The sequence below is a fragment of the Canis aureus genome, chromosome 31 (genome assembly GCF_053574225.1).
Source record: "Canis aureus isolate CA01 chromosome 31, VMU_Caureus_v.1.0, whole genome shotgun sequence".
Classification (NCBI taxonomy): domain Eukaryota; kingdom Metazoa; phylum Chordata; class Mammalia; order Carnivora; family Canidae; genus Canis; species Canis aureus.
The window spans coordinates 40,116,759-40,136,648 of NC_135641.1; the positions used below are offsets into that span (position 1 = coordinate 40,116,759).

A 19,890-nucleotide genomic window follows, 5' to 3' on the forward strand; every position below is an offset into this window, starting at 1 on the left:
GGGAAAAAACAAAGTTCCCTTTGGTAAGGTGCTTCTGGAGTGAGGAATTTTATGATAAGAAAACATCTTAAAAATGTTGAGGAGTACACAGGAGCAAAATTTAATATACTCTATAAGATTCTCTGAGTATCAGATAAGAAAGCATTCCTTGGGGTGGCCCTTCCTTTCTCGGGGAGGGGGGGAGATGGTTTTCCTAGGTGATCAGACATTTAGGCCTGTGGGTTATACTTCTTGGGTCCTTATTTTCCCTTGATTTCCCTTAGGCATCAAAAGATGTTTTATATTTTACAGATGTGATAAGAAGAAAATTTATTAAAGCATCGCACACTGGATTTGCAGGACAGTGCATTCGTAAGTTAAGGGAGTCACTGTGCAGTTACTATTCCTTTTCGTAGCCAGTGGCACAGAATTGATCCCAAGAGCTAGGCTGGGCACAAAGGCCATGCTTCCTCTTTTCTATGCCAGTGCAGATCTGATGGCAGTTCAAGAATCATTTGCTCCTATTTTCATTCTCTTCTTTCGCCATCTTTACTTCATGATAAGAGGAGATGGTTACTTTTTTTAAGAATGGGAACATATCATTCACAACAGAGTGAAGCCTGAATGTGAATTTTCTGGTATCATTTCCACTCTTCGTAGGTGAGTGACAGATGTACTGTTTTAAATGGGATTTGTGAAAGGAAATTAGTGAAAGGGAATAAAGGGAAAGGAGAGAAAATGAGTGAAAATGTCAGTGAAGGAGACAAAACATGAGAGACACCTAACTCGGGGAAATGAACAAGGGGTAGTGGAAGGGGAGGTGGGTGGGGGGTTGGGGTGACTGGGTGACGGGCACCGAGGGGGGCACTTAATGGGATGAGCACTGGGTGTTATGCTATATGTTGGCAAATTGAACTCCAATAAAAAAAAATAAAAAAAAAATAAAGGATTTGGTAGCTTAGCAGTCAAGCAAGCAATTAACCAGAAAAGAAGACTACACCGAATTAAGCTCAAATGATAATACAAGAAGAACTTACTCAGCTAACTCTTTTTGGGGGAGAATAAAAAGAGATATAACTCTTGAGTATTCTGTGGAAAGGTAGAAGAAAGGGAATTGTAGCCTCAAGTGAAGGCGGTTTTTCAAAACAGAAATATGGCTCAAGAGCTAAAGTTTATTCAAGGTTGAACCCAGTAGCCCTGTGTTTTCTCCTTGTGAAACAATGGCTGAGTATAGAGCCATAGTTCTCAAACTTGGCTGCACACAGGAAACACCTCAGGAAGTCTGATAACTATTGATACCCGGGCCGTACTCCCAGGGATTCCGACCCCCAGGTCTCGGGTGCATCCTGGGTTTTTCCCACCCATTCAAGTGGTTCTAACGTGCACAGGTGCAATGGTTTCATACTGGATGGGATGGGAAGGCAGGGGTAAAAAAGGGTCATTGTTTATTAAACTTCAAACATCATCAGAAAGCAAAGAACTTTCAATAAACACAGACTCTTTTAGGTTATATTGTTAACTTGTCAGTAATAAGGCCTTCACTTCTGTGTCCCTAGTTCTTTAAAGTTCTTTTTTGGGGACCAGAAAGCTGCATAGCGTAGCGGTAACGATTCCCACATTCGAATCTCTTTGCAGACTCAGCCACCCAATGGGCCGACTGCATGTGCTGAAACATCAAAGGGGGATAACCTAGAATGGTTCTTGAGAGAAAAGAGACCAGAGAAGCTCCTGCTTACAACATTTTCCACTCTGGGAGGCCTACATTTTGATACTCTCCACCCAAGAATAGGTAGCAATGACCAGAGCTCAGACCTCAAAAGCTCCTTGCTGAGTCCCGGCAGAGGTTAAAGGCCTATGAACATCCAGCCTTTGTGCTACGTCGGCCTGATTCAGAGATCATGGAGAGGTGAGAGGTTTCCCTTTGGAGGGTGGGATCCCCAGGTGATCTCACTCTGGCCCGCCTGCTATAATTCCTCGTGTCACTGTTAGCCAGGAGGACAGAGCTTGCTGCTTTTTCAGAACGAAGGTGATGGCCTTTCCCACCCGTGCAGACCCGGAGGTCTCGGTCATCCCAGTAACATACCTGATATTGTCACCAGGACATTCAGTCCCTCTAGCACGTCCATCTGCTGAAATCGCCTCCGGTTGATCAGATTATAGACTTTGCCTTGCCCACTCCGGTCCAAAAGCATCAGGCCATTTTCTGTTCCCACCAGGAGGTTTACACCTGCAAATTGAAGGAGCACCTCGAGACTGACTTTTTATGTGCTTCAACCTTCTGCATGCGGGGTCCCTGTAAAACCTGAGAAACTGTGGCTTGTTAATATAAACTAATGGGCAAGTAGGTACCACAGCAGGGAGTGAAGAAGTAGAGGCTCTGTCACGGTAATTAAATCACTGTCCCTCCTGTAATAAAATTAGTTTTCTTTTATAAAGTGGTAGCAGCATTCATTACATCCGGCTGTTTACTACCTGGCGTAGAGTCCTTCTCACGAGAAGCCTTGGGCACAGCTGCGACACCGGCACAACTAGCCTTTACTCCCTTCCTGTAACACCCATCCCTTCCCTGGCTCTCTCGATAAATCCCACCTTGAGACTTCCCCAAGGTTTATCCCCACCCCTGTTCATGCAGGGATTTCGAGCCTACCCGCCCTCAACATACAGCAGGGTGCCCTATTTCCATACCCCACTGGAAGGAAAGCCCTTCCTCCTTCTGACACCAAAGCTCACCTATGTCTCATACCCTCAAGTTTCTGCTGTCAGGGAAATGACAAGCCACTGCAAGTGGAGGTGTCAACAGCCTGGGAGTTGTAAGGGACCACCAGGTATCTGAACCTCGTGCAGCCCATCTCCCGTACCCTGTGCACTAATCCCTATTACAAAATCCCTAGCAGGTTAGTGGTCTTGTCTGGATAGCTGCCATCCTAAAAATTCGTCACTAGGCAAACTAACTCCACCTCCCTTGTCCTGCAACACACATGCACACTGAGGGTCCACTGTGCTGTGGACTATATGAACATGAACTCTCTAACTTCTGCTTTTGTACATCTATTTTTTGATTAACATAAACGTCTATTCTTTTGCCCGTAAGTTATTCCATATTAAACATGACCATCTCGTCTCCTATCTCTTCCCCAGAGGACATAGACTTACTCCCTCCATTGCATCTCCCATGAAATGGTTTCCAGCCTTCATCCACGTCTCTGAGCATCTCAAATGCTTTTAAAACTGTGGTACCCCAAAGTAGGCCGAGTATTTTATATTTTAGATGGATACAGATGCGTCCTTTTTTAATCAGTATGTAATGTTTGCAGTAACACGGACCAGGACTATAATAGAATCTCATCCTACCTAAACTGCGTTTGAGGTCAGCTACAACCTGTGCATCATTTTCATAGGAACTTCTCAACTAAAAGGGAAAGTTCATCATGCGCTGCCCTTTTCAAAGTTTTATCTTGCTACGGCTGGCCTTTAACAATTCACTCAAATATGCTAGGCTGGCTTTTCCAGCTGTGAAATGGGGGGTGATGCCCTCATTCCCCTTACAGGATGTCGTACAGCTCACAGAGGTAGACTGTGGGGCACGTCACACAGTGCTGGGCACACAGTGGGTGTGTAGTAAGTGGTAGCTTGTACTGTTGTTGACTTTAGTCCATCACTATTATGGGATGAGGCCATTTCGAGTCTGATCTTCATTATCTTGGGCATTAGGTTATCAGTTCTTGCTACATGTAAACCTGCTCTTGATCTCTCCTGAGGCCAAGACAGTCCGGAGTTGGGACTCTGACATCCATGATTCAGCCACTGCTCTCCTGACGGGAAGCTGCACAGGCTCCTAAGGTTTGAGGGTTGATGTATTAAAGAGTGGTAAAAAGCAGCACTTACCCCAGAGAGCTGCACAAAGTATTTCTGAGTTGAATCGTTTCTTATATTTTCTGATTTCCGGTGTGTCGCTATGAGGTCGAATGTTGGTTGGATTTACGTTCACCACTGAAATCTTTCTTGCTTCATTGAGTTTGGCCTGTTCTTGCCTAAGAAGTTCGCTAGTAAATAGAGCTTTGAGAAAAAGAATCAGAGAAGTCAGTGGCACCTTAGAAAACAACCAGTGGAGATACGGAGAAGGCACTTCAAAACACTACGATTTCTCCTTGTTTAGTGGGCATTACAGGAAAGGCAGAGAAACTCTGCAACTACGCACATTTTATACATTGTTTTAGTAGAAGACAGTAGAAGTCATTCACAGAAGCGGTATTTTATCCATTAGTAAAACAGACTTATGGGTATGACTTGGGTGGTTTAGAGACTAGGTGTTCATCTCACAAAATTGAACACAACTATCTCCTGTATCATACACAGGAAAGATCTACTTTTTAAAATTCTGTATCATCAACTGACAAACTGGCCGAAGCTTCCCCTGATGATTAGTGAGTTGCGTTAAGTCCAAAAAGCAAGACTCTGCTCTATATCAGCCAGACCCGGGTGGTAGGAAGCACACACCTAGAACTCAACACAACTCGACACGCACTTATTAACTGCCTACTGCGTGCACAGCATTGTACCCAGAAATTGCTTTTGAGAAGTATGCGGTAAGTTTGTAGGTCTCTTAGGAACAGCTTTTCCCAGGGCCCCTGGATACCTCTGGGTTCCTACCAGAAGCAAAATAGGAGAGATGAAAAAAAAATGGAGAGAAAGAAATTGTTTTAGAAATCCTACAAAAATCATAATGATAATAATAATAAAAATAATAAAAACAAAACAAAAGAAGAAAGATTTCCCTTTAAGGCAGGCCCTAAGCAGAAAATGGCTTAACTACTGGGCCAATAATTAATTTCTTTACCAGGTCGTACCAGACAGGAAAACCAAGCTGTTTCTAAAACATCCGGGCCTTCTTGCTTACCCGCAGCTGATGATTCTTCATCTTCTTCATCTTCATCAGTGGGAGATGTCTGATATACTCTGGGGTCCACAAAGGGGGTGAAGGAGGCCTTCGTGCTGCTCCCCATACCGTACTAATCGATATACAAGAGGATTAAGAAAAGCAGATAAATAAATACTACGAGGATGAACAATACTAGGAATACTTAGCTTGGACTTTAAAGTGATAACAGATTCTTCAATTCTCCTCCTGGTCTTGGCTGCCAACAAGCCATTGTGCCTCTACAGGGCCTCATTAGTTGTCAGACTGCAAGAGTTGCAGTGAGCAAATTATTACATTTAGGACAATATGGTAAGATGGCCGTGGCCATAGAACTCCTCTCTCCCTTGAATAAAAACAATCTCACATTGACCATATAGTCTTAAGAAAGGCTGGCAATAAACGAAGTGACCACATAGTAGCGTTTCATCCCATACAGTCTGCCGAAGGCTCCCTCTCGGAGCCTCTGGGCCCTTGCACACTAGCCTGGTGATGTGAGTGGATTGGTATTGGCTCAAGAAGCCTTAAAATCCTCAATTCAGGGGCAATTTCGCCCAGGATGGAGTGTTTCTCCTTCCCGGAATGGTTTCCTTAAAAGGATACTTATATTTACACGCCTTATTTAGGGACTTCATGAAGATACTAGGTTTGTAGACAGTGCACACCTCGAGGGCTTACTGAAAAAATAAATCTCAAGGGCTTGCATGGCACCGTAAAGACATGAAGTCAAAACAGACTAGGGAACAGCAAGCTAAACATCAGGGCTTCATGGGGTGGGAGTCCGTATTTCAGCTTTGCCAAAGAAGGTATAGTAACTACCTCCCCAGCCTGTCTGCCCTCTCTCCTCCCTCTCCCATACTCAAGTCCTTTTTAATATCACAAGCAGACCTGCATTCAACATTAAGAAATATCTCCTTTTAGGACAAATGTCTTTAACTAAACTTTTAGTTTTCAGCTTTGTTTTTAGGTTTCTACTTAAAAATAAAAACATCTCAAGACCCCTCAACACATATGGAGAAAACCACAAAGATCCAACCTGATTTAATTCAAGGCTCCCCCTCCGCCTTATGAAATCAAAACCCTTTCATCCTCTACAAGGTAGGACTCCTTCCAAATAGAGGGCTTTCACATGCCCTCTATTTGATCTTCTCCTTTGATCTACAGAGGTCTGTGAAGGAGGTGGCGCAGGTACTCATATTCCCACCTGGAGCTGGAGCAGCAGCAGAATTTGAACCAGCAGCAGAATCATTTGAACCATTGATTGGACAATCCCATTGGGGTTCTTTTTGGTACCACGAGAGGGGTTCAGGCAGAGAAAATTTGCCCACATGGCGTGAAGTCGCCAGAGGAAATGCCGTGCCTTCCAATGCACCTGTGTGCTCTTTCCCTCAGGGTAAACAAAGCTCATCTGCTCAATAACTTCAGAACCCAAAGGGTATATCATAAAAAGTGGGTGGACGGCATCAAAAACACCAGTGCATAGGCTTCATAATTCCCTTCAGGGCCTATGTGTGATTCACAGGACTATTCATGAAACATGACCAAGCACCATGAACTCATCCACTGGTCAAGGCTGGGTAACACCACCCACGAGCACTTCCTAACAGACTATTTGTTCAGGCTGTTTCCAGGGACTGTTTCTATTCAGGAAAGATAGCATCTTATTTCTCCTTTCCCCATACAATTTGGAGTTTTGGAAGAGGAACGGTTGGAGAACCTATTCATTGATTTCTGTCTTTCATTTAACAAATAATTTCAACCTCATTTTAGGTCAAACTTAGGTTGCCTAAATTAATGTAAACATGACCCTCAACTATTGGCCTTGGGATCTCTATAGGCTGAAGTTTCTATCACTGGCCCGGGAGATAGGAAATCCCAGTTCTACTTAGATTTGTCACAAACCAGATGTGGCCCTGGGCAAGTCACTTAACTCTCTGAGCCTCAGTATTCTCATCTGTAAAAACAGATTTTGGGCCAGATGGTACCTAAGAACCTTTTATCGCTGTGCTTCTATGATTTTCCTCTAGTTAAGTATTTGCATAAGTAGTTCTATGGTAGATACCAACTGAACACATTTCAGGGAGCTTAGCAAGGCCCATTCTTGAAGCTGGCAGGGTTTCAGGCCCCCCGCCCCTGCGCCCTGGGGAGAGAACAGAGCTGTCCTGGCTGTTGCCCAGCACCTACTTCAGTCCCGGATTCCATCTCCTGGGAATGGGTGGAGACGCGCCCCAGGCCCTCGGTTGGTGTCCCCGCTGGGGAATGGCTCTGCTGCACCAGGTCTGGGAGATTGATGTGGCCAGCGAAGCCATTGCTGTCACTGTGGCCAGATCGCTTCTTCTCTCCAGATGTCTGAGGGGGCGTAACACATGAGGAGCATTAGAGAGAGGGCAAGGGCCTCAGAGCCACATCCCTCCTCACACAGGACAGGCACAGTGGTCTCCAAATGGACCTGCTGGGCTGTGTGGGATGATAACATTCACATTTCTATTTTACTAAGAAAATAAAGAAGACGTTAAACTTTGTTAATATTTAGTATCTGGACTGACCATGGGGTCTTTTGCTTCTGCATGAGGAGCAGTCAGGGGTCACACGGATGTGGGGGTTCCCTGTGGGAAGACAGGAATGCCACAGGCAGGTGGAGGGACTAAGCATCAGAGGTGTGCACCTGCCCGATCCCCTCCTGCAGTATTTGTGCGTACACACCAGCTGACCAGATTTGCAGATTATACTACCAGCTCACAATGACACAAACCCACAAGACATATACATGACCTGAAGATATTCAGATATTGCTGAAACGAACAGGTTGAGATGAGATGATGCTAATAATCCATGTACCATGGGCCCCAAGAAAATTCAGAGACAGTATCAACCCAACTCCCAGGGCTCTTTGTCAGTCGTGAGATCAAAACAATGATTAATTAATCAGATCTGACAGGAGTTACCAAAAAAATGTATTGAAATGATCTACAGATTATTTGAAACTACAAGTTTATGTCTGCTATCATTTTTTATATTTTTTTAATTTTTTTATTGGAGTTCAATTTGCCAACATATAGCATAACACCCAGTGCTCATCCCGTCAAGTGCCCCCCTCAGTGCCCGTCACCCAGTCACCTCAACACCCCGCCCACCTCCCCTTCCACCACCCCTTGTTCGTTTCCCAGAGTTAGGTGTCTATGTCTGCTATCATTAACCTGAATCTCCCACAAGCAATTATGGTGCCTTGTGGTAAAAAATGGAAGTCATCGTGACTAGCAAAGAATTTGAAATGTTTATAGCATCCCTTTTTCATGTCCTTCCCAGGATTACATACATATAACATATGCAGTAGGACACATGCATGATTTGTGAGTAAATACACTGTAATTATGGGGCTCTTGGGTGACTCGGTTGGTTAGGCGTCTGATTCTTGATTTCGGCTCAGGTCAGGATCTTAGGGCTGTGAGATCAAGCCCCCGCATCATGCTTAAGATTCTCTCTCTCTCCCTCTGCCCTTCCCTCCTCTCCCAACTGCTGTGTCTGTGCTACCTCTTAAAACAAATACACTGTAATTATGTGCGATGGCCCTAAAATTTTTACTGACGGGACTGTATGACCTAAGAATTTGGAAACCACTGCTCTGGAGAGCAAAGCCTCCCAAAAATCCCAGGGAAGAAATACAAGATTAAAAGACAGCTCTGCTTCCATAGGCCTGGCTTTCCAATTTATATTTACACAACCAGCCCACCGAGGTTTCTTAAAACAGACCTGACTTAGTAATGAGTCCCTTCTTCCTTCCTTCCTTCCTTCCTTCCTTCCTTCCTTCCTTCCTTCCTTCCTTCCTTCCTTCCTTCCTTCCTTCCATCTAACATTACTGAGTGTCCACTAAGGGTAAAGCATTTTGCTGAACGTGGAGGAATCAGCCAGGATCAGAGGACGCAGATAACACTCCATGCCTTCTTTGGGGCTGGCTGGCATGTGCTCACCAGCCTGGCTTCCCCCATCCAGAGCCTGTCCTTGTCTTGCAATGACCACTCTGGACCTGCTTCTGGTGACAAGTGAAAGGAGGCACTTTCTGGGGGAGGGGATGGGGTGCATGGAATGCATGTTACCAGGGAGCTTGAGAAATAACTGGAAGGCAGAGGCCCCCTCTGTTTCTTGGCAACCTGCTCGTGGCCTGCAAGCTGCCCCAGCGAGGGCTATTTTCTGGATTCAGTCTGTCCTGGTACCCACCCGCAACGTGTGCTAGTGCCTGCTCTCTGAACGGAACACTTTGTCTTCTAAATGACATTTATGGGGTTTGGTCCTGATTCATCTCACCGTCTCCAATTTTATGTGTACTGGGCAGCTTTTCCTTCCTTCTAACTTCTGTTCAAAAGCTGAAAGGCTTTTTTTTTTTTTTTAAACATTTCCCCCCAATCTCCTAGTAGCTATAAATCACACAGGGTGTCTCTTTAGAGTTTTACGGGCTCTCTGTTCTCTCCCCAGCATTCTGACTCGGGCCAAAAATGGATGCAGACACACTGCTTATCAAAGAAAGACCTGAAGAGGCTAAGAAGGGGAAAAGGCCCCGACAGTGAGAAGCCTGAAGGAATCCAGTGGTGACCCCTGAATCTCCCCACTCTGAGTCATCACCTTTGGTCCATGCAGTCAGCTCCTTAGAATTAAATACCTTCTGTGCGCCAGGCACTCTGCTGGGAATGCAGAGATCAATGAATCACAGCCCTGCCCCTGAGGACCTCCTTACAGAGCCCAACAATTTCTAGACACTTTCCGCTCTTGCCATTCCCATGGGGGCGGGCACTAAGATGTGCTGAGCAACACACGTGTCTGGGACGATGCCAACGCTCTAGGTATGTTATTCCACACTGTCCTTAAGATAACACCATGGGCTAGCTTCCATTATCCTCATTTGCAGATGGAAAAACTGCAGTGCAGAGAATTCTGCTGACTTGCTCCAAGCGACACAGGTTCTAAGTGCTGCAAACGGGGGGCCGCTGCCACACTAGGTGGTTCTGCTCTCGGCCACAGCGACTGGACTTGGCGTGGACACTGAGCCAAGCAGGATCAAGTTCCCTTTTGCGTTTGGTGTTGGGTCTGAGGACACTGGTCAGTGTGTGCGGGGCAGCTGCACCGGGCGGGATGTGGCGCATATCTTGCAACTGGGGGGCAGGTGGGGGAGGTGAGAGCTTGTGCCTGCAAAGGGAGAGAAAGCGGGTCTGTGGAGTAGAAAGAACAAAGGAGAAATTGGAGGAAAGAGAAATGAGGGAAAGGAGACACAGGCATCGAGGAAAGCAGAAGAGACAGGAGAGACAGGCCGTGAGAGAGCCAGAGATGGGCGCAAGAGAGCTGCCTGGGCTCCTCACCTGTTTTAGTTTCTGGTTCCAGCCCTGCACAGAGTCCTGACTTACTCTTTGCCTTTGGATTCCGTGTATGAAATACCTCGGAATTTTTATTTCCCTCTCTCTGACACCTACCCCACCTCTTCTTCCCTTGTTTAAGCTGTTTTAAGCGGATTCTTTTTCCTATTACTTCCTATTACCAGCTGGTCAGTAAGAAAGATGCTATGGACGGAGGCCCGTGGAGTCCCAAGAGAGGCTTCAAGGAGAACGAGAAGGATGAGCCAGGCCCACAGGGACCTGCTGGGCAAGGAGTGGGCAGGAGGGGAAGGAGGAAGGGGGAGTAGCTCTTCGAGTAGATGAGGCCCTATGGACAAAGTGGGGGATGACAGCTGGTGTGGAGTGTTCTAGAATTAGAGTAGGAAAAGGTCTTATAGGGCCATAGGACAGGGAGACAGAAAACCACGGGGCCTGGGCATGCACCAAATTTGTGTATCTTGGCGAGAGTGTGGATAGTAGAGCCAGTATGTTCCTCTGGAACCATCCTATCCACTCACATGAGAATGCTGACTTGAGTGAGTTCTCCTTGATGTCCATGTTGGGGGACTTAACAACAGCACCCTCTAAGCTAAGTTCGATTACGAGTTTTTCTTTTCTTACTGTTTTGTCAGGGACATACTTTTATTTCCAGTCAACATTTGAACACCTCTCCTTTTAATGGACTCCAACGCAAGGTTTGTTATCTTAAAAGTCCACATTTGGTTAAGGTGGAATTTAGAAACTGAGAGACGAAGAGATTTGGGGCCCTCAACAGATCAGATGAGTGCTGTTTTCAAAGTGATCGGCTGTGGTCGCGGAACACTGGAGTGCTTTCAGCAACGTGGAGCCATTCGGGTATCTCGGGCCGCCCAACTGAAAGTGTGTCTCCTGATAATCTTCGTCAAGGTCCTGACTCTGTCACAAAGACTCAAGCAAATCTTGAACTGCATCAGAAATCAGAGTCCCTTTGTGTGGAGTCAGAGTAACGCATTCCAAAACATTTCCCCCCAAGTCTTCCCAGTAGCAAGTCCTAGTGATAGCAGCCTTCTACACGTCCACTGGAATTACCCCCTCACCACACCGGGAGATTCATACACCAGCACTACGCAATGCCAACTGCACGGCCAAGTCCACTTCTTATTTCAGGCTTGCATGACAGGACTCTTTAAAGCCTACTTCAAAGATTCAGCAAGGCCATATAATGAGATTCTAGCAAGTTGCTCTGGGAACTACTCCTCCAGTGATAGCCCTACTCCCAATTATTATTTCAAAGGCCTTATTCATCTCAAAACTACAGTTCTTTCCTTTCTTGGGGAGAGCAAAGCCTGCCATTACAGTTTCCCAAGCTCTCCTGGCTGAAGAACGACAGACGATGTACATTGTTTCAGAGGCAAGAGTGGGGAGTGATAACAAGCTAAAGGAGAACTTGATTCTGTGGTGACAGTGAGATAAAATAAAATAGAGCTGACCCTTGCAAAACACGGAGGCTATGGGCACTGACTCCTGGTGCAGTTGAAAATCTGAATAGAACTTTGGACTCCCCAAGAGCTCAACTACTCTAATAGCCCACTGTTGGCTGGGAGCCTTATCAATAACATAAACAGGTGATGAACACATATTTTGCACATGTATTATACCCTGTGGTTTTATAATAAAGTAAGCCAGGGAAAAGAAAAATGTTATTAAGAAAATCATAAGGGCAAGAAAATACCAGTATCAGACCGCATTGAAAAAAACCTCCACATGGAAGTGGAACCACGCAGTTCAGACTCGTGTTATTCAGGGGTCAACTGTGTTCACATTTATTATTAACTCACCCAATCCTCTAAGTCATCCTATGAGTCATCTACCATTTACGAAATTTTATACATGATAGCACCGACCCACGGGGACATCAGGTTACCAGCCATTACTTTCCTTCTAAGCAAAGACTTGGTGTCAGACTTGCATGGTGACGATGAAGTGAGAAAGGAGAGAAGACAAATTCTGATTCGTCAAGGCCCTTCTGGTTGGCACAGACGCTGTGGGAAGTGCTGCCTGTGGGAGGACATGTGCAAGGGAACACATGCCCCCCCCCCCCACTCAAATGAAATGATGTGCCTTGAATTTAAAAAAAAAAACCCAAATCGTACAGAGTGCTAAGGTACATTTTCGAGTAGATCTGCATATTCCTTTGTTCTTTCATCAAAATAGCTTAGCAGCCTTTTTAATGTTGACTTAATTAGGTAAGATGATATCACCACTTCTTGGAACTTCTAAGCATTTTCTCCATAAAATCCACAAGGATAAAGCCATGGGGGGAGGAGGCATAACAAGGGCCTCGGATGCTACTGAGAGAGACCATTCATTTCTGTTTTCCTGCTGTAGGAAACATCTAGATTTGCCAGTTTTATATCCTCAAGCTCAAAATCTATATTCCGATTTGCATTGCTCCGACTGAAGAATTGGGATTAACGTAATTAAGTCCCACTTGCAGAAGCTTTGAAGGGTACGGGAAAGAAGGTGGCGGACAACTGAAATCACTCAGCCAATTAGAAGCACAGGGTCCCCTGTCCCCAGGCCCCATTCACAAGATTCACAAGGCTTATAAAGCTTTCTGCGAGAAAGTTCTAGTATTGAAGCCTTAAGAAATGCACTTCCTCTACACGGTTTTTACACCAGCTTACCTCTCTTATCATCAAGGTTCCTTCTCTTGAAATACTGCTGCTGAAAGTGTCCGCGTGAGAGGTCTCCAGCCCATGCGTGCCGACCATTCCCACATTGTACTGCTCCGTGCTCCCGGGGGCTCCCGTTGGTCTGAGATGGGAAGGAACAACAGAACCAGAGATGTATGTTTAGGGAACGCCTGCTTCTTGGTTACTTGAAGTCTTTCAAATTGTGGTAAAGAAGCATATGTAGCATAAAATTTAACCATCTTCACCATTTTTAAGTGTACATTCTAGTTCATTTGTAATGTGGCACTGATGCCTGAACAGGTGCCCCACTTTTGCAACATCCCGTCTCCACCTCCTCTGCACACAGCAGCCCTCGTGAGCAAGCTTCAGACTCCCCAAGGACAGAACTGCTGCCGTCGGGGTCAGAGCTGGCTCCTTCTTCGACCTGCACTTTGCACATGCTGTTCCCTCTGCCTGGAAAACTGTCTCCAACCCTGGCTCTTGGCTGGTTGCTTCTCATCTCAATGATGCTTCATCTTTTTTTTTTTTAAGATATTATTTATTTATTCATAACAGAAAGAGAGAGAGAGAGAGAGAGAGAGAGAGAGAGAGAGAGAGAGATATGCAGGCAGAGGGAGAAGCAGGCTCCACGCAGGGAGCCTGATGTGGGACTCGATCCCGGGTCTCCAGGATCGCGCCCTGGGCCGAAGGCAGACACTAAACTACTGAGCCACCCAGGGATCCCCCGATGCTTCATCTTAAATGATAAATTGCCTTGAGCAGTCTTCTCTCAGCACCTGGGTCTTATCCTACCAACCCCTCTTCTTTCTCTTCACCCTCTGTCCTATTAGTTCTCATCACAATTTGTGATTCTTTGTCTTTTTGAGTCCCTTGTAACTTTCTCCTTCTATCTCATTAGAATACACGCTTGTGGGTGCTACACTATATGTTGGCAAATTGAATTTAAATTAGAAAGAAAGAAAGAAAGAAAGAAAGAAAGAAAGAAAGAAAGAAAGAACACATGCTTGTGAGGGCAGTCCCGTCCATCTCTGCTCATCACTGCTATACCCAGTGTGGAGCTGGGCACAGAGTAGGAGTGCAACACGCAATCATTTGATACATGGATTTATACTACTTATGGAGTAGAAATATCAATTAAGGGCATTCTGGCTTCCTAGGACATCCATCAGCTACGCTGTTTACCAATATGTAGTACTTTTTAAAACCTCTGTAATTGTTCCACAGTGTGCTAGATTTATTTCCAGTTTGTTTTTTTGTTCTTGTTTTTAAGATGTAATGGAGAAGGTAACAGGACCTTGACATATGCCATGAGAGCAGAGACTGATGCTGAAACATTTCGCATGTGTCTTGTGGCACAGACTATAGCATCAAGGGAAACTGAGAACCAGGTCATGTGGTTCATCCACAGGATTTCAGTTTCCAGTGTGGACCTCACTGACATGCTGTAGCAGCAGCTGCCTCTCTTTCAAAGTGGGTTTATTAAAAATAAAGGCATCAAGGCCTGTTTCTCTCATTAGATACATTTTTTTTTTTAAATTTCTGGTCTCTGGGATCCAATCAAAGTCCAAACATTTGATGAAATATTCAATTCAAGAAAGAAGAAACATGCCAGTTTTCTGACATCTCTGGGACAGAGGAGACATATGTTAAAGATCCAAACAAAAAGATGAGAAGATGAAAAGATGAGTCCAGACTAAAAAGATGCAGAGCAAGATGCTTACTTCAAAACTACTAAACTGGAGCAGTAGACGGACTGAATCTAAATATCAGTTAGAACCGATGTGTTTGGGAAGAAATTTCCAAAGAAGCAATTTCAATATTGCATTCCTAGAAAGGAGACATTAAGAGAGTTCAGGAGGCATGGAAAAAGATACTGCTGCAATGAATGCCTGAGAGCCAGGTTTCCCACTGCTGGAGTGAGAATTTCCAGGTAAGGACGTGGAGGGAGCTAGAATGAGCCATGTGTTAGTGAATCAGAGTTGAAGAAAGCAGGATAAACCTTTTATTTAATGTAACACAGATGGCTATATATGGAAACATTTGTAGATATGTGTACATAATGGGTTCAATATACAGGTATATATTTCCTTGCTGTGTCAGCTGAGAGGGCCTAAAAGAAACGATACGCTAGTAGCAACGAGCACACCTAGGGCCCAAATCTTGGTTCTGACATCATTCTTTAATAAAAGGAATCAAGGCTTCCAGGAGAAGTGGCTGATTCCAGGACCAGAACAAGGAATACACAAGATAAGCCTGGAGCATCTTACAGTGTCAGAAAGTAAGGAAGTGCTTGATTGGGATGTGTCAGCCATAGGGGTATAGGTGCCAACTGAAACAGCCTCCAATGGTTGAAGATAGTGTAAGCAGCAAAATGAAGTACTGGATCATAATCCAAAGTGCAAAGTAAATATCTAGGAGTCTATATTGATATAAGTAAATGAGTTAATAAACAGAGAAGAGATAAATCTCTGCAGAATGAAATTATGTAGAGACTCCACCCTAAAGGAACGTAACTCCTCACTCCCTAAGTGCCAGCTGTGGACTCTGGCTTCCTTCCAAAGAGTACAGTGTGGAAAGGGGAGGAAATTACATCACAGCACAGAAACCTGACAAGCATTACCTCTCGGCCAGATGATCAAGGTTAATGCCAAGAGTCCTAAGTCACATGTAGAGCACATACTCTTGATATGAAGTGATAAAAATGACATGTGACCTCTGTCATCTTTCTCCCTCCCCCAAATCCATGACCTTAGTCTGATCATGACAAGAACATCAAATAAATTCCGGGAGAGGGTGATAGTCCTAGTTGGTACTCCTCAAAGCTGTTACGTTCATCAAAAACGAAGGAAGTCTGAGAACCTGTCACAGCCAACAGCAGTCTAAGTAGATATGGTAACTGAATGACTAAATGTAACATGGTATGCTGGATGGGATCCTGATACAGAAAAAAGAACTTTGGGTAAAAATTAAGGAAATCTGAATAAACTATTACAATATATTGATTTTGGTTGATTACTTGTAACATTTGTACATACTAATGTACAGTGCTTATAACAGGGATAAGTGGGACAGTGGGTAGGAGCAGTACCAGGTGAACTCTGTACTATCTACCCAATTTTCTTGTGAATTTAAAACTGTCCTAAAAAAATAAAGTTTATCAATAATAAAAGAATGAAAAAAAGGCATAGTTAAAAAAAAAAAAAACACTAAGGCCAAAACAACTAAAACATTTTATAGTTCAAGTAATTCTTTGTTCTAAAAAGTATTTCCAAGATCGAGCCTGGTGGAAACAATTCGTCCAATTTCTTATAAAGAAAACAAAATACTTCCACTGATTAGAAGGAAATCTATAGGAAATTTACTGTGATGAGGTCACAGGTTTAGAACAATAATTTCCTCTAATAGTATTTGTCAAAGTGCTGCTGTAGGTACTCATTTAATTCAATTCCATACACATTTATTGAACACTGGCTATGTGCACGGCCCTTAGTGTGGCATTGGGAGGTGGATATAAAAGCTGAGGAAGGGGCACCTGGGTGGCTCGGCTGGTTGAGCATCTGACTTGATTTTGGCTCAGGTCATGATCTCAGGGTCACGAGATCCAGCCCTCCATCAGGCTCTGTCCTGGGCATGGAGTCTGCTTAGGATCCTCTCCCTCTCCCTCTCCCTCTCCCCCCCCCCCCAACCCATGTGTTCTCTCTCTTTAAAAAAAAAAAAAAAAAAAAAAGCTGAGGAAGACACGGCTCCTGAAACTACAGAAGTGAGCATGCCAAAGAGCATCAAAACATGATGCGAATACTCAAATACAAGGCAGGACATAAGTGCGAATGCAAGACGGAGGGAGAGGTCATTGCAAGAAAAGGTGCAACACTGGAAAAATACAAAGCATCATTTGTAAGAACTGATAGGTGGGTTTGGATTGAAGCATATGTTGATGCAATCACGAGCCCCAGGGATGAAAAGGGTCCTCCGGCACCAGGATTTGGCGTGACAAGAGCCATGCTTCTAGGACACTACTAATAAGACCAGAGCTGGAAAAATGGACAGAAGGGCAGAGAGGACCACAGACAAGGGGCGGGGGGCTCACTACAGCAGCCTGGGAGGGCAACGGGGTCAGAACCATGGCTTTCCAGTGATAACAGAAGGAAAAGAACACATACTATGTGGCTTTAGTGTCCACACTGCATGCCCTAGGACTGTACGCAGCTCAAGGGCTAGGCCAACAGCAGAGGGTCCTAATGGTTAGATGTGCCTCCCCTGTACTGCTCTGAAGCAGGCGCAGGCACTTAAGGAAAGATGCTGATTCAAGAGGATGCTTCTTCAGCTTGCTTGATCCGATGCAAATCACCTTAGCGCACTTTTCCTTCCCTTCCTCCTGTTTTATAAAGCTTTTGTTTTTTTCCTGCTTATAAAAATAGTAAATGCTCATCATAAAATTGGGGCTCTACATAAAATAAAAGCCACTCATAGTTGTATAATCCCGAGGTAATCACTTTTATAATTTTAGTCTATTTCCCTCCACCCGTTGTTTTTCCATGCACGAGGCATAGGGCAACGGTGCAGTTGGTTAGTCAGGGAAATAATCTTAGTTATGGGCATGCTTATAGGTTCCACCCTATGCTATAAATATGAAACCGGCACCATCCATTAAAAAAAAAGTTGTTGCTTTGAGCAGTAGGGTCTACAGTTGTTTGTCTGAATGGCTGGGCTCCATTTCTGAGAAACTCTTTTAATATATTTCATGGCAGTGAGCTGTGCTGTCATATGTATATTTATGTCTGTGTGTGTACACACAAAAAATATGCCATATAGATGTATATGTGTGTTTATTTTAGATATATGGATCTAAAAATATGTGGCACAGAATGTAAAGGCTCATCTTAACAATAGAAAATAAAAATGATAAGAATATATATATATATAAGTGTTCTAACTCTGAAATACCCTATTCTGAAAAAAAAAAAACAATTGTTTTATAATGATTTTTTTAACAGTGTGAAATTTCTTAAGTATACAACTATCATGCTATAGCAGAACAGACTGCATATATTTTAAACTCACAAAAATGCATATATTTACCAAACCAGAATAAACACATAGACAGAAACCCACAAACTTGTATCCTGCCTTGTCTCTGAGTATATCTCATACCCAATTAAATATTTTAAATGTTCTTTAGTGGGTGGTCATTTTCTTCTAAAATTTACCAATTCTTGGGGCGCCTGGGTGGCTCAGGGGTTTGGCACCTGCCTTTGGCTCAGGTCGCGATCCCGGGATCTGGGATCGAGTCCCGAATTGGGCTCCCTGCATGGAGTCTGCTTCTCCCTCTGTCTGTGTCTCTGCATCTCTGTCTGTGTCTCTCATGAATAAATAAATCTTAAAATAAAATAAAATAAAATTTACCAATTCTTAAAGAGCCATGTCAACTTTTGCCTCCATTCAGTGATAGCCCATTTATTATTTCTGGATTAAAGAGAATGGGTGACGGGCACTGGGGGTTATTCTGTATGTTAGTAAATTGAACACCAATAAAAAATAAATTAAAAAAAATACAGAAAAAAAAATAAAGAGACAGATCCTCTGAATTGCTTTACCAGTGTCTACTCTGTCCTTTTTACAAATCATCTTGCTGAAATGATTTCTCTCAAACACGGCACTGATTATGTCACGTCCCAGCCCAGGAGGCCTTCAGTGGTCCCCAATGGCCACATGATAAAGCGCACGCTTCTTAGTCTGGTTTCACTAGACCAGGCCACCCCCCTCCCTGCCTCCATGCACCCTGTATCCCTACCAAAGCCAACCGTCTGTGCCTTTACTTCAATTCCCCCTTGCCTGAGATTCTAATATTGCCGCACACTCCCTCTATTTTGATGAGTTGTGAACATGTCTTTCTTCTGGATTGGGCTATAAACTCTATGAAGCCAGGACTTGCATTTTCAGTTCAGTGCAATTGAACATAAATCAAAGTCACTGAAGACCAATTCTATTCCAGACACCGTGCGAGGTGTTAAGAGCACAGAGATGAATGAGACACAATCTTCACCCTCAGGGATCTCACAGCCCAGAGACGGAGACAGCATGTAATAAATATCCCGATTCCAGTATGATATGAAACTGTAGGATTATGCTCCTGCAGGGGCCCCACAGGGGAAGGTACAGGCTCTCTCTGCGCAGGCTGGGCTGTACGCAGGTGATTTCCAAAGGGACAGGAGAGTGCCGGACAGCAGCATGGCCCACCTAAGCAATTTTAGAAAGGTGGGTGTTTCCATAGCGCAGGAAGAAATGGATGTGCCCTTAGCCAGCAGCAGGCTAAACACTGTCAACAGCCTTGCAAAATATGACAGGGCCTCAAAACCAATGTGATCGAACATCTCTTCCAAGGCTGCCTTTGGTCGTTCTTCCAAATATTTATATCAGTCTGAAGTTTCCACGTGTAATCTTGTTTCTCTCCAACTAGCCTACACACACTTCTAGAAGGTGGAAGGCAGGACTCGTGTGTGCACTCGCCGAATGTCTCAAAGCCCTCGGTATGGTATGGAACACAGAGTGGAAGTTTTATCAGTATTTTAAATTTATTATCCACTCTCATCCTGGTAGTTGTATGCTTGGTGCTTATAGGGAATTTAAAACATCTGTTAGAAAAATTAACCAATGCTGAGTCAAGATAAAAACTGAAAGGACCAGCATATTTTGCATAAATGTTTTGGATTAGTGATTTTGCCTCTAAAACAATTTTATTTGCTGTTAAAAAAGCAATTTAATGCAATTTGTTTCAAATGTCATATTTTAGCATATTTATGGTTGTCAATAACTGTGTAATCAACAGCGGAACAACAAGTATAAATTTTCAGCTATGATAATTGGATTTGCCTCTCAGAATTGCTCGTATATAAAGACTGTTAATCAATGGATGACATGCTCTGCAGCCTGGCCAGCCCTCTCTCTCCAATCCCTGCTGGAC

At 44.1% G+C, this 19,890-nt stretch overlaps 1 protein-coding gene across 8 annotated transcripts in view; it reads right to left on the reverse strand.

Moving 5' to 3' along the window:
• The window catches only part of TNIK (TRAF2 and NCK interacting kinase), a 377,380-nt gene that overhangs the window by 14,118 nt on the left and 343,372 nt on the right, over positions 1 to 19,890 (reverse strand). For 4 of the 8 annotated variants that reach the window (XM_077880329.1, XM_077880327.1, XM_077880326.1 and 1 more), the window contains 6 exons: positions 12,921 to 13,050; positions 7,079 to 7,243; positions 4,877 to 4,988; positions 4,539 to 4,625; positions 3,865 to 4,035; positions 2,063 to 2,206 (listed from right to left, as the gene is read on the reverse strand). In XM_077880329.1, coding sequence (XP_077736455.1) covers positions 2,063 to 2,206; positions 3,865 to 4,035; positions 4,539 to 4,625; positions 4,877 to 4,988; positions 7,079 to 7,243; positions 12,921 to 13,050 — 809 coding nt within the window. The remainder of the gene's footprint in view (positions 1 to 2,062; positions 2,207 to 3,864; positions 4,036 to 4,538; positions 4,626 to 4,876; positions 4,989 to 7,078; positions 7,244 to 12,920; positions 13,051 to 19,890) is intronic. The other 4 variants (XM_077880331.1, XM_077880328.1, XM_077880332.1 and 1 more) reach the window with 1 other exon arrangement.